This window comes from Ranitomeya variabilis, chromosome 6 (assembly GCF_051348905.1).
Source record: "Ranitomeya variabilis isolate aRanVar5 chromosome 6, aRanVar5.hap1, whole genome shotgun sequence".
Lineage (NCBI taxonomy): Eukaryota > Metazoa > Chordata > Amphibia > Anura > Dendrobatidae > Ranitomeya > Ranitomeya variabilis.
In genome coordinates, this window is record NC_135237.1 from 368,201,624 (window position 1) to 368,222,700 (window position 21,077).

Consider the following 21,077-nt stretch of genomic DNA (forward strand, 5'->3'; position numbering starts at 1 on the left):
AACTGCTGACTCCATTCCAGTGATTGATCTTGCAGCAGCCGCTACCTCTGCTGCAGCAAATGCCCATACTCAAGCTGCGCAGACCTCCATCGCTGCGCATGATTTAACCGTACATGAAAGACGGATTAACGGCGTTTGTCCAGCACTGGGTGTAACCCTGGACCTCACTTTCCCCAGGCCAAGAAGGGTTAAGTGCCAGGTGCAGCCCTGGAAGCCGTCCAACTAAACCTCGGAAACCTGAACATGTAAATAGTTAACTGTTCCTCTGCTGTTTTGCTGCTAAAACCCGTCCAGGGTTAACTCTTAAAGGGATCTCTTTGTTGACCCGGGATCCCTATTGCCTTTTGTTTGGTTTCTATGTTTTGCACAAGTTATCAAAGAACTGCTGAATCATGAACAATGCATGATACAAACTCCTTGTATATAGTTTGCACCTTCTTAAAGGTGCTCTCTACTGGTTTTACATAAAAGACGGACTCTTTGCGAAGATACGGTTCTTGGAACCTGCACTGGAGTCCTTGCTGCATACGGACTTGTGGCTTGAGAAGTTGCACTACCTCATAGAGACTTGGTCCCCTCTTAAAGGGGATGTTCACATCCTGCACTTATGAACAGTGTTGCCTTAAGATGGTTGAATGGCAATAAATAATGTCTTGAAAAGAAAGTATTGATGATGTTGATATGTGAAAGTTAAATGTAACTAACTAGTTGATTGTAAGAAATGTTCAATAATGTTAATAGAAGAATGAGGACAGGAAGTGAACCCGTAGGGGTTAGTGGTGAGTCCTCTTACGAGCCATATAGGGATGGCTCAGTGATCTTAAACTGAAAGAAAAATGATATGTTCTATACTGTGTATAGTAGTGGAAGGACAGTAGGCTCGGGCAGAAAGGAGCGGTCCTGTAACAGAAAGGAGAGGCAGTAGGTCTGGAGCAGTTAGGACAGGCGGTCCTGCAGACTTAAAGTAGGAGAATGCATAAAAGTTAATTAGCCTTATATGTGATATAAGAAGGTCTTTAGTGGATTTAGCGAGTACGTCCTTAAAGGCAAAGTTGGATTGTTGTTCAAAAATTTTGCACTTAGTAGAATACCCGGTTGGGTAAGAAAAGTTATTTAAAAAGTATTTAACCATGTTTGTAACGTTCAAGTGTCCTCACCTCCCATAAAGGGAAGCTCTGTTACAAAGTTGACTTGTACTTGCATTTTCAAAATTGTATGTCTTTTTGCTGACATGTATTGTTTTCTTCCCAGTCCAGGAGTACTGGATTTAACCGGGGGGGGGGGGGGGGAGTGCAGCGCCCCAGAGTCCTGGTCGTTGCAGTACTGTGGCTCCGCCGCTAAGGGGGGCTATGGTACGTCTGATGGCACTGAAGGAGTTCATCTGACCAGGTATCACATACACCAATACATTTCACAGTCTGGCCTCCAGGGGGAGCTAAGGGTACTATTCATTAGGCCACTCCTCACAGTCTGGTAAAACTGGGGGTTAGGCAGGAAGTTAGAGAGAACGCTGACTGGGTTGGAACCAGGCAACACCTTGTGGCAGAGGGTGTTGTAGGGGAAGATTCGGTAGGGTCCCTGTCAGGGGTGGGATCCTGACAGAGGCCTGGCAAACAGAGAGAAAGCTACGGGACCGCGCCTGCACTTCATAGCGGCGGTGCCCTAAGAAAGGACAAGAAGCGAGATTTATTGTGCTGAGTGAGAAACGAGATCAAGGCAACAGGGAGAAATACCAGTAGGAGTCGTGCTGTTAGACCGAGGCAACATCCTACTGAGGCGTAACTAACCAGTGGCCGGAACGCCGAGGAAGTACAGAGCTCTAAGCATTACTTCAAACCAACGGCAGGACAGAGAGCTATAGGCTGGCTGTCTCACCTACATCAACTACGCAGACATAGGGGGCAACTTGTGGAGAGGGGCGACTCTAGGGTCCCGGGAGAGCTCCGAGCCTTCCCGTCATACGGGTGCGTCCTACCATAAGATCTGGGGGACGAGATTAAGAAGAACATCAGAATCGAGTTGTGAGGGAACACGAGAAACAGACACAACAGTTGTGGGGACTATCCCGTAAGCACAGCAGGGGAGGACCACAACACATAAGCGCTAGAAGGAAGGCACAGATTTCCACCTGCGAAGGGAACTCTGGAGGTGCCATCGGACCGGCCGGACTTGCGCAGCCCGGCTAACCGTATTCCGGACTGAGGACCCAGAAGCCTTCAGTAAAGAGGTAAAGAGACTGCAACCTGGTGTCCTCGTTATTTACTGCACCGCACTACCACCACCATCCACACCCTATTACTGTACGCCCCTCAGCAGGGTCACGGACCGGGTCTAGCCACCGTGACAACCCCAGAGCAGAGACTCAGAGGCCCGGTACCGGGTACCCCTCGGCCCTGCGGCAGTGGGGGCGCTGCATCCTCGTTATTCATCGTGACTTACACCACGCACCATCAGCACACCTTTCATTGGACGCCCCTTAGCAGGGTCACGGACCGGGTCTAGCCACCGTGACAACCCCAGGACTGAAACTGAGAGGCCCGGTACCGAGTACCCCGCGGCCCTGCGTCTGGGGGCGCTCCATTCCCGTCTCTCAGAGGTGGCTTATGCCGAGGCTCAGACTGGCCCATGGGGTAACGGGAATCCCCCGGTGGGCCCCTGTGCAAATCTTGGCCCCCAACCCCACTATATGGGCAGTACATGGCATAATTCACTTTATTCACTCTTTACAGAAAACGAAGCATCTCATTCATTATCCAAACTATACAGCTTTGTATTATTATATAGAGAGATAAGTACATTTGTGAATGAGAATAATGTGATATTCTTATGCTTATGCCTCTGAAGATACAGTGGTTGCCGGTGCACTGGGCTCCTACAGCGGGGTCAGCGTTATCCAGCATCTGCTATGAGAAAACCATTCAGTTTGCGGGGATGTCTGTCATCTTCAGCCCCGGCTGTGGAGAGTGAGGGCTGTGAGGGACGATAAACTACAGCGCCGTGATAGGATTCGCAGAATCGCAGGGTAATTCCATCAGTGAGATTAGCCGTCCTCTCAGGCTCAGCCCTGTGTGATTTATGAGAGCTATTAGCATTTGCCTGCAGCATCTATAGCCGCCAAGATGGCGCTGCAGCTCCACTGCCGGAGACAGAGCGGTGCGGGACTGCTCGGCCTCTAGTGGTCGTCACCGCGCACTGCTTATCCCACGCAGGAGCGGCGGCGGCGCTGTTACCAGAGCAGGCGCCTGTGACTGGAGAAGTGCGGGGCTGTGGGAGCGGAACGCTGGGACTGGAGACAATACATCAGCTGGAGGGACGCCGAGCCGCCGTGTCCTGCGGACGGAGATCCGGGGAGGTCGGGACCTGCGCCCCCCGCACTGCAGTCTGGGGATAACTTGGCTGGGTGGTGTCGGGGAGGGGGGGCGAGCAGTGAAGATGAATCGAAGTTTTAGTAAGTCCCAGACTCTGCGCTATGTGGCGAGCAGCGCCGTGGAGGTGAAGAGCAAGGTGAGGCTGCGCCGCTCGTGTACCCGCCCGCTGGCCGGCATTGTCCGGTAATGAATGGAGGGATGGGAGCCGTCCTGTGCCCGCACTCCGACAGCCCTATTGTTTCTGGTCTGGCGGCTCACTGAGGGAATGTGAAGAATTCCTGCTCCAGAGTGCGGGGAACCTCGTGTATGGTCCATATGTGTGATCACTGTGTAACGATCCAGTGTATGGTCCATATGTATGATCTGTATGTAACTATCCAGTGTATGGTCCCTATGTAACTATCCAGTGTATGGTCCCTATGTATGATCTATATGTAACTATCCAGTGTGTGATCCCTATGTATGATCTATATGTAACTATCCAGTGTGTGATCCCTATGTAGCTGTCCAGTGTGTGATCTGTATGTAACTATCCTGTGTATGGTCCATATGTGTAATCTGTATGTAACTATCCTGTGTATTGTCCATATGTATGATCTATATGTAACTATCCAGTGTATGATCCCTATGTATGATCTGTATGTAACTATCCAGTGTGTGATCCCTATGTAACTATCCAGTGTGTGATCCCTATGTAACTATCCAGTGTGTGATCCCTATGTAACTATCCAGTGTGTGATCCCTATGTGTAATCTGTATGTAACTATCCAGTGTATGGTCCCTATGTGTGATGTATATGTAACTATCCAGTGTATGGTCCATATGTATGATCTGTATGTAACCAGTGTATGATCCCTATGTAACTATCCAGTGTGTGATCCCTATGTGTGATCTGTATGTAACTATCCTGTGTATGATCCATATGTGTGATCACTATGTAGCTATCCAGTGTGTGATCCCTATGTGTGATCACTATGTAGCTATCCAGTGTATGGTCCATATGTATGATCTGTATGTAACTATCCAGTGTATGATCCCTATGTGTGATCTGTATGTAACTATCCAGTGTATGATCCCTATGTGTGATCACTATGTAACTATCCAGTGTGTGGTACATATGTAACTATCCAGTGTGTGATTGTCATGTATGATCCCTATGTAACTATCCAGTGTATGATCCCTATGTATAATCCACATGTAATTACCCAGTGTGTGATCCCTATGTGTCATTATCATGTATGATCCTGTTTATCCAGTCCATTGTCTATAACTGTACAATGTACGACCCATGTGTCCATTATATACCTGCTGAGCTCAGGACTTGACTCTTATGTAAATGAGGCGGATTTCCAGATGTGGATGGATTTGCAGCTTTAGTGGTGTTTGGAGTGCTTACGTTGGGTTTGTTTTGCTCTGTGCAGTTTGCTCCCACATATTGGAGATTAGTGATTATTATGTATGGGCTCCTATAGCAGTGTCACTATATGATCTGGGCATGTATCAGACTGTAGAGGAGCTTTGTTACTGCTGGGGTTGATACATTACCTTGATGTGTGTAACCAGAAAGCCTCGCCAGCATTTGGCGGATACATGGCGGGGGCTGCCAATTTTTCTATGGCTACTTTTTGATTTTAACTGTTCTGCAGTCCAAATGAATGCAGCGTTATATACAGGCGTGTGGACCGCAGCTGTCACTACATGGTTAAAATGAATCGGTTGCGCTACAGGAAGTCTCTGTCTTAGAAACCAGCCTTAAAGGCAAATAGAATTTATCGTCCGGTGATATTGATGTGCCTAAATAATGCCCAGCGATGTGCAGGCAATCGCCCCAATTCTGCGCGAGCGATTAGCTTTGGTGTCGCACGGCCATAATTGAGTAATTGGAGTGTATGATTGTGGTTACATTGTGAGCCCTGCCTGTGGACGGTGTGTTTCCTCGGGCTGGAGGGGGCGTTCTTCTGTGGGAATGCCTGGCCTTACAGCACTCACATGTTGGGGTCTGGCAGCGGGGAACTCTGGGCAGGCCGGTGCCTGGGGTAGGCCTCTGTAGCATGCCGGGGCCCCTTACCAGCTCTCCTATGGCTGCTGTGCCAGGAGAGGGAACAGCGTGTTGCCCCCACTCCCACTAGATACATTTTGTGTTTCTTTGTGACTGTAAACCCATTCTTGTGAGCTGGCCTCCGATCATAAAGTGTGATTTTCAGGAGAACGGCCCACACCTCGGTGAGTCAGGAGGTTCAGGGTAGACTCATCACTTAGCTTTCATCTCCGTCCTGTTGGAACTTGCAGCTGGAGCTCTGAGCAGTTTTCTAGGCTCTTGATTTCTTTATTAGTAAGGCAGAGTGATGTTTCCCATCATTAAATCCGTGTGCGTGATGGGACAGGCGTGACATCATGCATAACAAATCGTACTAAGCATGATGTGCTTTCCTGTCATTGATAGATGGAGCCTTCCAGTATAAAACCAGAAGTAACGTCCTCTACGTTTTACCAAAAGGCCTACTGAGTGGTATTGTGCCGCCAACCCCGGCATCCAATGCGCTGGAGGTCCTGCGTTCTTGTAGAAATGCTCTATGGCTCGTGTGTCGCACTAAAGATGGCTGCTGAAAACTTGTGGGGAAAAATAAGGCATTATGTTAATAGGAAGCTTGAGGAGCTTATCCAGGCCCCTGCTTGTGTCAGAACTAGGTCAAACTGTTTCCATAGCTGTTCAGTATATTATATAGCGGCACAATATTCCACCGCAATGTGCCGAGACTGGCGGCAAAGTCTCCGTAACATTCCTGAATATTGCTCCTCCAGATCCCAACTCTGACACGCTCAGATGACTTCCCACCATACAATATTCAGAAGCAGGAGCAAACTTTAGGCCAGGTTCACACCTGAAGGGAATGCTGCAGGATTTCCAGCTGTGCATATGTACAAGTAGAAGTCAGAGGATCCCCCGTAGTAAGCAATTGGATGAGTTCTTACTCACATGCTGCGGAGGTCTTAAGAGTATGTGCACACGTCAAGATTTCTTGCAGAAATTTTCCTGACAAAATCCGGACATTTCTGCCAGAAATCTGCATGCGTTTTTTACGCATTTTTTTTGCTGATTTTTTGCGTTTTATTTCCTGACACGCCAATTTAATGGGAAATCCGCAAAAAATCCGCAAAAATAATGAACATGTTGCTGCTTTTTCCAGAATGCGTTTTTTTTTTTTGTGCAACATGTGTGCAAAAAATGCGGAATGCATTCTAAATGATAGGATGCATAATGTATGCGCGTTTTTTATGCGGTATTATAGCGTTTTTATCGGGGAAATCCGCAAAAATTCCTGAAGAAATCCTGACGTGTGCACATACCCTAAGACGCCATGTTCCAATGTGCCCAGAGCAGGGTTTTGTTATTGTTTTCCTTATTTTCTTCTATTGGTGGAAGAAGTTGATTACAATCTGATACTAGTATTGCAGATTGTGCTGCTGGTCCACAACTAAATCCACCTGTGTCAGATTCACCTTGCATATTCTCCTTAAGGTACCGTCACATTAAGCGACGCTGCAGCGATATAGACAACGATGCCGATCGCTGCAGCGTCGCTGTGTGGTCGCTGGAGAGCTGTCACACAGACAGCTCTCCAGCGACCAACGATGCCGAAGGCCCCGGGTAACCAGGGTAAACATCGGGTTACTAAGCGCAGGGCCGCGCTTAGTAACCCGATGTTTACCCTGGTTACCATTGTAAATGTAAAAAAAAAACCACATACTCACATTCCGGTGCCTGTCGCGTCCCCCGGCGTCCGCTTCCCTGCACTCCTCCTGCATCCTGTGTAAGCACCGCCGGAAAGCAGAGCGGTGACGTCACCGCTGTGCCATGCTTTACGGCCGGCCGGTGCTGACATAGGATGCAGAAGGAGTGCAGGGAAGCGGACGCCGGGGGACGTGACAGGCACCGGAATGTATGTAGTGTTTTTTTTTTTTTTTTACATTTACAATGGTAACCAGGGTAAACATCGGGTTACTAAGCGCGGCCCTGCGCTTAGTAACCCGATGTTTACCCTGGTTACCATTGTAAAACATTGCTGGCATCGTTGCTTTTGCTGTCATACAACGATACACGCCGATCTGACGACCAAATAAAGTTCTGGCCTTCTAGCTCCGACCAGCGATATCACAGCAGGATCCAGATCGCTGCTGCGTGTCAAACACAACGAGATCGCTAACCGGGACGCTGCAACGTCACGGATCGCTATCGTTGTCGTTCTAAAGTCGCTCAGTGTGAAGGTACCTTTAGGTCGTGCGTTTTGTCTGCTGCTTTTTACGCTCATGTTTTCTGCTCCTGTCTTCACCAAAGAACGCAATAACAATCCTCTCTAATTTGCATTTCTGGGGCTTTTTTAATGTGGTGTCCCCCTTTTGTTAGATGCATTTTTGTGCAAATTTGATACATAATTTTTGTGTCTAAAGGGCTTTTATTTTGCATCTAATATATTGAAAAAAAAAAAACACTGGGTTCATCAGCATCTTTAAACACAGTGGCCATGAGTTTTCGTGAATTCACATCCACTTTGTTTGGAAAAGATAAATGCTGCAGGTTTTCTGAACAGCGGAGAAAAAAAAAAATGCAGAATGTACTCTACCGAACGTGTCTTCCTAATCTCCTAGTGCTCATGTGGTGATGCTTGCCTGGTCCTCCGCTGGTACCGTACACTGACTTCCAAGAATGACATGTCATGTCAACATGTGGCCAGTCATCAGAGATATATATATATATATATATATATATATATATATATATATATATATATATATATATATATATATATATATATATATATATATATATATATATATATATATATATATATATATAGTACACACAGTACAAAGTTTGGACACACCTCGTTTAAAGATTTTTCTGTATTTTCATGACTTTGAAAATTGTACATTCACGCTGAAGGCATCAAAACTATGAATTAACACATGTGGAATTATATACTTCATTTCAGTTGTTTCACACTTTTTTGTTATGTCTTATATATTCTAGGTTCTTCAAAGTAGCCACCTTTTGCTATGATGACTGCTTTGCACACTCTTGGCATTCTCTTGGATGAGTTTCAAGAGGTAATCACCGGGAATGGTCTTCCAACAATCTTGAAGGAGTTCCCAGAGATGCTTAGCACTTGTTGTCCCTTTTGCCTTCACTCTGCGGTCCAACTCACCCCAAACCACCTCGATTGGGTTCAGGTCTGGTGAGTGTGGAGGCCAGGTCATCTGGCATAGCACCCCATCACTCTCCTTCTTGGTCAAATAGCCCTTACTCAGCCTGGAGGTGTGTTTGGGGTCATTGTCCTGTTGAAAAATAAATGATGGTCCAACTAAACGCAAACCGGATGGAATAGCCGCTGCAAGATGCTGTGGTAGCCATGCTGGTTCAGTGTGCCTTCAATTTTGAATAAATCCCCAACGGTGTCACCAGCAAAGCACCCCCCACACCATCACACCTCCTCCATGCTTCACGGTGGGAACCAGGCATGTAGAGTCCATCCGTTCACCTTTTCTGCGTTGCACAAAGACACAGTGGTTGGAACCCAAGATCTAAAATTTGGACTCATCAGACCAAAGCACAGATTTCCACTGGTCTAATGTCCATTCCTTGTGTTCTTTAGCCCAAACAAGTCTCTTCCTGCTTGTTGCCTGTCCTTAGCAGTGGTTTCCTAGCAGCCATTTTACCATGAAGGCCTGCTGCACAAAGTCAGTAGTTGTAGAGATGTCTGCTGCTAGAACTCTGTGTGGCATTGACCTGGTCTCTAATCTGAGCTGCTGTTAACCTGTGATTTCTGAGGCTGGTGACTCAGATAAACTTATCCTCAGAAGCAGAGGTGACTCTTGGTCTTCCTTTCCTGGGGCGGTGCTCATGTGAGCCAGTTTCTTTGTAGCGCTTGATGGTTTTTGCCACTGCACTTGAGGACACTTTCAAAGTTTTCCCAATTTTTCGGACTGACTGACCTTCATTTCTTAAAGTAATGATGGCCACTCGTTTTTCTATACTTAGCTGCTTTTTTTCTTGCCATAATACAAATTCTAACAGTCTATTCAGTAGGACTATCAGCTGTGTATCCACCAGACTTCTGCACAACACAACTGATGGTTCCAACCCCATTTCTAAGGCAAGAAATCCCACTTATTAAACCTGACAGGGCACACCTGTGAAGTGAAAACCATCCCCGGTGACTACCTCTTGAAGCTCATCAAGAGAATGCCAAGATTGTGCAAAGCAGTCATCAAAGCAAAAGGTGGCTACTTTGAAGAACCTAGAATATAAGACATAATTTCAGTTGTTTCACACTTTTTTGTTAAGTATATAATTCCACATGTGTTAATTCATAGTTTTGATGCCTTCAGTGTGATTATATATAGTATATATATTTTATTTTTTTCCCTTCAGATGTTTAAGAATCTGCACCCAAATCCCCCTGAGTGTGGAGGATTTATTGTAGTGTATTCTGCAGAAAATCCACCAAGAATTACCTGTGTGAACCTAGCCTTACATTGCTTGCAGATGATTGGAAAATCATAGCTTTTTTTTTTCAGCTCCACAACTGTTCACTGGTTGTGTCTGGTATTGCAACTCAACGTCAGCGAAGTGACTGGAGGTGAGCTGCAGTACTTCTTTATAAAACCGTGGACAAGCATCCACTCTGGTGATCCCAGAGTTTTGGGAGGTTGGGTTTGCAACGCTATAGTTACTTTTTCCAGAATGTCTTGTGTCCTTTGGTCACTTAGTTTCCCAGTTGCTCGTTTATGAATTCTTTGCTGATTTTCCCACCGTTTTGTACACTCTCACGTTCTCATTGTTGTACTTCTTTCATGCTTCCCCTAAATTTAAGCACTGTGGAATATGTTGGCACTATATAAATATTCTTATTATTTTGTTATGTACACAATTAGGTGACATGTCTTTTAACCTCTGTTACAATTACAATATGCATGCAAAACACTTTTAAAGCCCTATTAGTTTCATATAAACTGGGTTTGTTGGATCTGCTGCTGCAGATTCCATAAATAATAATAAAAAACACTAAGGAACTTTGTACACTGAGCCTGCAATGATGTGACCGCTGCTGTCTGTGATTGGCTGCAGCGCTCACATGTGACATATCACTACTGGAAATCTAGATGCAGAGAAGTGTTGCCAAAAGCTACAGGGCACTTCCACATGGGTCTGATCCTCTGCATGTCACAGTAGCAGTAAAAGAAAAAAAGCCATTCTTCAGCATCTCCTCATGCTGGCCAAGTCACATTGAGGCATGTTGACGAATGTTATTTTGCCAGTTTTCTAGCTGAATGTCTTTGATCCTTACAAAGTTTTGGAAAAGGAGACCTGACTGTAGTTTATTGTACCATGTCATACTAACAAAAGTAGTGACAATGAATTATAGGCATGGTCATAGGAAAGGGAAACGTGTGTCTGTTTCAATAGCCGTGCAATCGTCATCATCACAGTGAATACACGTGAGCATGGCAAGTACACTTGTCCAATTGTCTCCTGGATTTGTCAGTCTCATTAATTTGTAGATGTATTGCCTAAACTTCTTCAAGAGCATTTTTGGTCCTAATTAATTTGTGCTTTTTTTTGGTCCCTTTCTTCAAAATGGCACACGTGGGTTGTTGAATTTCACCCAAAATCAAAGATGCAAATTTTTGGGTTCTTTAACATTTTTGTACCTTTTTAGAGAAAAAAAATAAAAATTGATTGCCGACTTTAAAATGTTGCACGTTATTCTTCAACTGTGCAAACAATAAGTTGAACAGATTTTGTACTCCGCTAGGGTCCTGGAGTTACTACTGCCCCGAAAATCTGTGACCTTTAGAAGGGGCATCTGGAAAGCCAAAATCGTGCCCATATTTGTTGGCCAAAGAATAAAAGACCAAAGCAAATAACGGAAAATTGTAAAGGTGCAAATTAAATGATGAATTATTCACATACTTGACTCATTTTCGGTTCAGCAAAATGTGCAAACCCTATGATGAATCAGGGCCTTTAACTTTAACTGATCAACGGTAAAATTGCAACAACATTTTGCTAAAATGTCATCCACTTTGCTGGTAATGTAATATCATGTGGAGTTACCACCTGGGAAATCCGCAGCATACCCACCATCTATGAGCCTGCCCTTATGGTTCCTTCCAAGTTGTATGAAGTCCACAAACGTCTGAGATCCTGTCCTACAGGGCTTGTGCATGTCTCTGATTTCATATGAAAAAAATGGTGTATGATAAACATTTACTCCGCTTCCAGCATGACTTCTGGAGAAAAATACCTTCACGTTATGACTGTATGCTGAATATGACCTCCACTAGAAGCATAGCTTTAAGAGGAAAGTACCTCCACATTGTGGCGCTGTATGATGCCCCGTATCACAGAGTCACCCTCTGTGCCTATGGTTTTGCTGTGATATTATTTTCCAGAAATGTGCCATTCTGCATGGATCGTTCCTTGCTGGATCATTCGCCAATGTTCTGTACGTCTCCTCTGCTCCACACCATTGCTCAAGCACCAGAGCATTTCAGAGGTGCTTTATGAGTAATGTCCTACAAGGTTCACAGTGAAGAAAAACCAGCTGAATGCGTTAATTTTCTCTTAAAGGAACCTTTAAACTATCCCCACATGTGGTATTTTCTTGTAACAATAAGGATTTACTTGAGCTGGCGGAGGAACAGCAGAAAGTCTGGAGGTTGCCCATCCCTAATCTGGAGTATTATGATCTTCTTTATAGTGTAAACATGCTCCATATTGTTCCATTTAAAGATTATCGAGCAGGTTCACATTTATTAACTTGTGCCAAAACTTGTGCATTATTAATGTTACTGTAACAAGTTAGAAAGTATCCTTGTTTGTTGTCCCTAAAACCACTAGATTTTTTTTTATCGCATGCCTGGACCTGTTCTTGTAATATTTGCACATATTGCTGCTTTGAAACTGCACATATTTTTATTTATTTTTATCTACAATCCAACTAAAATCTTCCAGATGTGCAATCCTGAAATCGATTTCCAGATTCACTTTCAGAGACCGGAAAGGTTATACAGCATTTGAAAAAAGTAAAACAAACCGCTCATCCTGATCAGACGTTACTGTGGTCCTCCTGGTGTTCATCCTTTTTTTTTTTCTCCCGGGAAAACGCCTTAGGCTACGTTCACATTTGCGTTGTGCGGTGCAGCGTCGGCGACGCAACGCACAACGCAAATGTAAACGCATGCACAACGCAGCGTTTTGTGACGCATGCGTCCACTTTTGCATGGTTTTTGGCGCAGAAAAAACTGCATCATGCAGCGTCCTCTGAGCCCTGACGCATGCACCACAGTGACGCGTCACAAAACGCAAGTTTTGCGCCCCCCATGTTAAATATAGGGGCGCATAACGCATGCGTCGCCGCGGCTGCGCCTGACGCAACGCTAATGTGAACGTAGCCTTAAAGGGGAATCTGTGATTAGGATCAATCCTCCTAAGCCATCTATATAGGCATGTAGGTCATAGGAAGCTGTATAAAATACCTTGATATCGGATATCTTATTCTAGAGAAATCAACGTTTTTCTTATACAGTCATGGCTGAAAGTATTGGCACCCATGAAATTGTTCCAGGAAATTAAGCATTTCTCCCAGAAAATGATTACACTTATACATGTTTTGTTATACACATGTTTATTTCCTTTGTGTATTGGAACAACACAAAAAAAAGAGAGCAAAAAAGGCAAATTAGACTTTAATTTTACGTACAACCCCAAAAATAGTCCAGACAAAATTGTTGGCACCCTCAACCTAACATTTGATTGCACACCCTTTGTAACAACTGCAATCAATCGCTTCCTATACCCATCAACAAGCTTCTTACAACTCTCAACTGGAATTTTGGACCACTTTTCTTTTGCAAACTGCTCCAGGTCTCTCATATTTGAAGCGTGACTTATCCCAAGAGCAAGTTTAAGATCTCTCCACAGGTGTGCAATGAGTTTTGGATCCGGACTCATTGCTGGCCACTTCATAACTCTCCAGGGCTTTGTTTCTACCTATTTTTGGGTGCTTCTTGAAGTATGTTCGGGTCATTGTCCTGCTGGAGGACCCATGACCTAAGAAGCAAACCCAGTTTTCTGACACTCTGCACTATACTGTGACCCAAAATCCTTTGGTAATTTTCATTTCATTATGCTTTCCAGACAGTCAAGACACCCAGTGCTAGAGACAGCAAAACAACCCCAAAACATCTTTGAACCTCCATCGTATTTGTCGGTACTACCGTATGTTCTTTTGTTTGTAGGCCTCGTTTTGTTTTCATAAGCAGTAGAATGATGTGCTTTACCAAAAAGCTCTGTCTTGGTCTCATCTGTCCACAAGATGTTTTCCAAGAAGGATTTTGGCTTACTCGGGTACATTTTGGCAAACTGCCATCTATCTTTTTTATGTCTGTAAGCAGTGGGGTCCTCCTGGGTTTCTGGTCATAGCAGTTTCATTTCATTCAAATGTTGACTGAGAGTTCGCGCATCCTGAGCCTGCAGGACAGCTTGAATTTCTTTGGAACTTGATTGGGGTGGCCTATACACCATCCAGACTATCCTGCGTTGCAACCTTTCAGCAATTTTTCTCTGCATCCGTGTCCAGGGAGGCTAGCTACAGTGCCATGGGTTGTAAACTTCTTGATTATGTTGCACAACAGGGTCAAAGGAACATCAACATCTCTGGAAATGGACTTATACACTTGGGATTGTTGAACAATTTAGTTCCCCAAGTTCTCAGATCGTTCTCTTCTTTCTCTTCTCCATGCTTAGGCCAGGTTCACATTGCGTTAACAGCAGCCCGTTCAACACATGCGTTAACGGGCTGCTGTTAACGCAAGTGCCGGTATGTCAGCGTGCTAGCGCAGATAGAGCTAGCAGATGCTCTATCTGCGCTAGCAGTGACGGACCCGGAAACTCTGCAGCCCGCGTCCCAGGGTCCGTCACTCAATGACGGCACATCGCTAGCGCACGCCCACAATGGGCGTGCGCTAGCGATGCGTCCGACATTGAACTAAAGGCGGTGTTAACGGACTACGTTACACCGCGTTATGCCGCGGTGTAACGTAGTCCGTCTAACGGATGCCAGAAACGTAATGTGAACCTGGCCTAAGGCTGGCATACACAAAGATTGAGTCAACGTCTCCCCTTCTCATCTGGTTTCAGGTGCGATTTTTCATATTGCCCACACCTACTACTTGCCACAGGTGAGTTTGTTTCAAGCATGTGATGCTCCATCAAAGTTGTTTACCCACAATTTTAGAAAGGAGCCAACAATGTCTGGCCCATTTGGGGGGTTTTGTGTGAAGTTATTTCGAATTTGCCGGGTTTTTTTTGTGGTGTTCCAATACACACAAAGCAAATAATCATGTGCAACTGCAATAATTTTCTGGAATAAACACTGTAGTGTGCCAACACGTTCAGCCATGACCGTATGTAAATGACCTCTTCCAGGCTATGGTGAGGATGCTACCTAGAAGATAACTCTGACTCCAGAGCTAATTTTACATGGAGGGGAGTTATCCGTGTGAGACAAATAACCACAGAACAGGAGAAATTAAATAGCTGGGAGAACCAATCCTTTCTAATATGGAGTGTTTTCTCGGTGGCGTGAATGCTGACAAACACTTTGCAGCCTTTAGGCAGGTAATAAATCTCTGATAGTAATGATATGTCTGAGCTGATTATTTACTGCGGAGCTGAGGAAGGTTAGAATGTGAATGTTTGGCATGACTAGGTGTACGCAGAAAAAAGAATGGTCATAGAAAAAAAGGAATACATCTGCTTATTTTGGATTAGAGGAGATTAAAAAAAAAAAAAAAAGTATATGGGGAGGAGAAAAAATGAACTTATGCTTATTGTCTCTCTCTACTATAGTCTTTTTAGGCCTCATTCAGACTTTTGTGCATCACTGTCTAAGTATGTGTACAGACCTTGGTTCAAGGATATTCTGCAGGTCTCTGACCCGAATTTGATAGCCTGGTGTATGACTCTAAGCCTGATCCTGTCTTATTCGGGTCAGGAGATGTGAGGCCAGTCTATTCACAGCAGCCCATATTCAGACCATGATAGACGTACATCTGAAGGAGTCCTTAGGAAGATGCACAAATGGTAAAAACCTCCTGTAGGTCTCCTTCACACTGGTTTTTTTTTTTTTTGTAAACACTACCATTAAAGGTTTTATCCTAATATATTGCACTCATCATATTACATAGCACTGTGTACTTACAAATGCTTATTTTTATTTTCTACCCAGTAAGTTTAATTTAACTCTATGTAGAAACAGGAAGTCTCTTTTCCCTGCACCAATCATTCCTCTCCAACTTCTGACTCAGCTGGTCCCCTTCCCCCTCCCCTTCCGGCCAGGGACTTTTGCTGGGACTTCAGAGTCATGCAGGGAAAGTCGACCTCCTGTTTCTACATAGGGCTAATTAGGATTCAGCTAGTCTGTTTTTAATCATCTGATGTCATAGAGCTAATGGAAAACTGAAGAATTAACAGGGTAGAAAGACAAAATGAGCAATTGTAAGTACAAAGTGCTATATAATGTGATCGCAGTATATTAAGAGGATAAAAATGTTGATGGGAGGGTTTCTCCTAAATGAAAACCTGTAAATGCAACAGCCGTGAAATCACATTGGAGCCCTGTATGTCTGTACAGGAGTCATGTCAGAGGTGGCTGAAAGGGCAAGTCCAGCCATTTTTAGAAGTCTGGGTGGGTGTGAGAGGCCTGAATATAGGTTAGAAGACCTTTTTCGTGGCATATATGGAGGGTTTTACCCTAATCTAAACTATATGCCTAAGCATCACATCCTTTGTGCTGCTTAAATGCACTTGGGTTTTAAATCAGATATTTATGTGTAGAAATTCCACTCTTCCCCACCTATTAACTGCTTCCATTAATGCAGAAGGTCTTTTGCACTGTATCTTAAACCGTGGCAGCAGGGAATTGCATCCATAATATCCACTAATGAGATGAGCTATTGATGCTGAGGGGTGAGGCCTGGCTCATAGTTCGGGAACCAGTTACTCCCTGGGGTTTTGCCACGAGGGTTTCCAAACTTCTCAAGTTGGTTTCTTAGTTCTTTTGCCAACATTTTTTGTTCTGTTAAGATCTTTCTTGACTGCATCTAATGGTCCTAGATCAAACCAGTCAGCAGCTTGAGACTATTACTCTAGTTTTACCCCATTAAACTTAACAGTTGGCATTGTGCAGTTGCTACAAAGGGTTTCTCCGGTCATGCATTGTACACATTGGTCTGCCAAAAGTTGGAGCGCGATTCCAGAAAATTCCCATATTGACAAAAGTCTAGTGGTTCATTCCTTTTTGACCATTCTAGTCAATAATTTGCTTTTTTTGATGATGTCCTTAGAGTTGTTTATACTCGTATATGTTCTTATTTGGAATAGAAGTCAGTGATGCCTTCAATGGATAGTCCTGCTACAGGAGATTAAGGACTACTTAATATTAATTCTTGGTTGCGGCATTTACTAACTTTTTACTGGCTACAGACATTCTGTGACCTTGAATGGCATACGGCTGAGTTTTTGTTGCTCCGAGACATCGCCACCTCGTAGTTAAAAGCTCTTAAAGTAGAATTAGTTGAGAACAGAAACTTGATTTGTGTGACTTGTTCCTACAGCTTTTTTTATATGGATGATTGTGCAGAAAATGCCTGAGACCTCTAATTAGTAGGGGTGTTTTTCCGACCTGTGGCCATGTTGTGTACAGGTTATAAACTGCTATTAAGGTTTTTGGTCTGAGCTAGGATATCCGAAGTTCCTCTTTAACAACAAGAGCTCGTGAACTAAGGACTACAGCTTTTTCTTCTCAGTAGGCCACAATGTACCGGCTTCAAGAAACTTTTATTTTTTATTTTTTTGCAGTCTATAGCTGAATGTTTGCTTGCACAAAGAAATGTTAAAATCTGAGTTTTTGATCTATTGTCAGAGGTAGACTTGGAGATATTTCAAATGACTTTCAGGCAAATTGTTGTAGCAAAACAGTGGAAAAATCCAGCAGGATATTGGCATATAAATAAAGCGCTATGGGCGTCAGGAAGACCTCATGTAGGCTGCTGAATTAATGTTCTTTGCCTCATAATTTAATAATATAGAGCAGTGCTTCACTCGAAACCCTGATTCAGTCACCTCTAATAGAAATGTAGTGTTTTGGTTTTTTTCTTAGAAAAAGATGATTCAGAATGGTACAGTTTTGAAAATACGTGGAAAACTATATCAACAGCCAATATTTGTGCTGAACATTCAAGCAATTGTAGCGGTACATTCATAATGCATATTTTTGCAGTGGCCAATTTTCGAGCAGAAGATTTTTCACAAAATTTCTTTTCACGAGTTTTGTAAACCTGAAGTGTCTGTCTGATCGTTTTTATTCAGTATTTTCTGGATGTTTTCTAATACATTAAAGCATTAAAGAAAACTTTAATGTTTTTTTTTGCACGTGGAAAAGCCATCTTTAACCTTCCCATTGACTTATATTGTAAACTAGCTGAAGAGCCCGGCGTTGCCTGGGCATAGTAAATATCTGTGGTTAGTTATAGCACCTCACCTCTCTCAATTTCCCATCACGCCTCTCATTTTCCCCCTCACATCTCTCATTTTCCCCCTCACATCTCTCATTTTCCCCCTCACATCTCTCATTTTCCCCCTCACTCCTCTCATTCCCCCCTTACACTTGTCATTTCGACCTCACATCTGTCATTTTCTGATCACTCCACTATTTTCCCTCACTCCTCTCATTTTGCACTCACACCTTTTCATTTTCACCTCACACCTCTCATTTTCTCCTCAGTATATACATATGTCATCTCCCTTATATATAGTATACACCTGTATGTCTCTCCCCTGTATATAGTATATACCTGCTGTATGTCATCTACTTCTGTATATTGTATATACCTATGTGTCATCTCCCCCTGTATATAGTATATACCTGTATGTTATCTCTTCTGTATATAGTATATACCTGTATGTAATCTCCTATATATAGTGTATATACCTGTATGTGATCTCCCCTGTATCTGTATATATATAATTGTCTAAGGGGTACTTCCATCTGTCTGTCTTTCTGTCGGCAACTTCCGTCACGGAAATCCCGCGTCGCTGTTTTGTCTTACCAGCTACCTGTCATGGCTGCCGCGACCAATCAGCGACGGGCACAGTCCGATTAGTCCCTCCCTACTCCCCTGCAGTCAGTGCCCGGCGCCCGCTCCATACTTCCCTTCAGTCACCGCTCATACAGGGTTAACGCCAGCGGTAACGGGCCACGGGTAACGCACTCCGTTAACGCTATTAACCCTGTGTGTCCCCAAGTTTTTACTATTAATGCTGCGTATGCAGCATCAATAGTAAAAAGATCTAAAGTTACAAATAATGATAATAAAAAAAGGTTATTCTCACCCTCCGACGTCACAAGCTGTCCTCGGCAGTGCAAGCGGCAGGTTCCGGTGCCAAGGATGCTATGCGAAAAGGACCTGCCATGACGTCACGGTCATGTGACCGCGACGTCATCACAGGTCCTGCGCTCATACCAACCCTGGGACCGGAAACTGCCGCGTGCACCGCACACAGGCTCCAGGACTTCAAGGGGCCTTTGGAAGGTGAGTATATGTTTATTTTTTTGTCTTTTTTTTAACCACGCAGCGGGCTGTGTAATATACCGCATGGCTGCTATATACTACCTGGCCAATGTTAGATACTATGTGGGCTGTGTTATGTACTGTGTGGGCTGTGCTATATATTACGTGGCCAGTGTTATATACTGCGTGGGCTGTGCTATATATTACGTGGCCAGTGTTATATACTGCGTGGGCTGTGCTATATATTACGTGGCCAGTGTTATATACTGCGTGGGCTGTGCTATATATTACGTGGCCAGTGTTATATACTGCGTGGGCTGTGCTATATATTACGTGGCCAGTGTTCTATACTGCGTGGCCTGTGTTCTATACTGCGTGGCCTGTGTTCTATACTGCGTGGCCTGTGTTCTATACTGCGTGGCCTGTGTTCTATACTGCGTGGCCTGTGTTCTATACTGCGTGGCCTGTGTTCTATACTGCGTGGCCTGTGTTCTATACTGCGTGGCCTGTGTTCTATACTGCGTGGCCTGTGTTCTATACTGCGTGGCCTGTGTTCTATACTGCGTGGCCTGTGTTCTATACTGCGTGGCCTGTGTTCTATACTGCGTGGCCTGTGTTCTATACTGCGTGGCCTGTGTTCTATACTGCGTGGCCTGTGTTCTATACTGCGTGGCCTGTGTTCTATACTGCGTGGCCTGTGTTCTATACTGCGTGGCCTGTGTTCTATACTGCGTGGCCTGTGTTCTATACTGCGTGGCCTGTGTTCTATACTGCGTGGCCTGTATTAACGCATCGAGTATTCTACAATATGTATGTACTGTATGTATGTATATAGCAGCCGCATAGTATATAGCACAGGCCACGTAGTATTTGTCTGCTATATACTACATGGCTCCTATATACTACGTGGCCTGTGCTATGTACTATGTGGCTGCTATATACATACATATTCTAAAATACCCGATGCGTTAGAATCAGGCCACTATCTAGCATAGTATATACCTGTATGTCATCTCCTCCTGTATATAGTATATATCTGTGTCATCTGCTCCTGTATATAGTATATACCTGTGTGTCATCTCCCCTGTATATAGTATGTACCTGTATGTCATCTCCTCCTGTATTAGACCTCGTTCACACGTTATTTGGTCAGTATTTTTACCTCAGTATTTGTAAGCTAAATTGGCAGCCTGATAAATCCCCAGCCAACAGGAAGCCCTCCCCCCTGGCAGTATATATTAGCTCACACATACACATAATAGACAGGTCATGTGACTGACAGCTGCCGTATTTCCTGTATGGTACATTTGTTGCTCTTGTACTTTGTCTGCTTATTAATCAGATTAATAATTAATAATTAATACGAGACTTGTGTGTGTTTTAGGGCGAGTTTCATGTGTCAAGAGTTGTGTGTGTTGAGTTGCGTGTGGCGACATGCGTGTAGCAACTTTTTGTGTGCCGAGTTGCATGTGACAGGTTAGTGTAGCAAGTTGTGTGCAGCAAGTTGTGCGCATGGCGAGTTTTTCGCATGGCGAGTTTTGTGTGGTTCGTTTTGAGTATGTGCAAGTTTTGTGTGAGGCAACTTTTGTGCATGTGGCAATTTTTTTGCATGTGCAAGTTTTGCCTGTGGCGAGTTTTCCATGAGGTGAGTTTTGCACGTGTGGCGAGTTTTGCGTCAGCCTAGTTTTGCATGTGGTGAATTTTGCGCGTGGCGAGTTTTGAGCGGTGACTTTTATGCTTCGACTTTTATGTGGCGAGGTTGGTGTATGTGTGGTGAAATGTGTGCTGAGGGTGGTATATGTGTTCAAGCACGTGGTAGTGTGTGGCGCATTTTGTGTGTGTGTTCATATCCCTGTGTGTGGTGAGTATCCCATGTCGGGGCCCCACCTTAGCAACTGTACGGTATATACTCTTTGGCGCTATTGCTCTCATTCTTTAAGTCCCCCTTGTTCACATCTGGCAGCTGTCAATTTGCCTCCAACACTTTTCCTTTCACATTTTCCCCATTATGTAGATAGGGGCAAAATTGTTTGGTGAAGTGGAAAGCGCAGGGTTAAAATTTCACCTCACAAC

The 21,077-nt window shown here is 44.2% G+C and overlaps 1 protein-coding gene across 1 annotated transcript in view; it reads left to right on the forward strand.

The window, feature by feature from the left end:
- The first annotated feature begins 3,099 nt into the window (after positions 1-3,099).
- Positions 3,100-21,077, forward strand: part of PARD6G (par-6 family cell polarity regulator gamma) — a 137,488-nt gene continuing 119,510 nt past the window's right edge. The window contains exon 1 of the mRNA XM_077270008.1: positions 3,100-3,504. Coding sequence (XP_077126123.1) covers positions 3,433-3,504 — 72 coding nt within the window. The 5' untranslated portion in view covers positions 3,100-3,432. The remainder of the gene's footprint in view (positions 3,505-21,077) is intronic.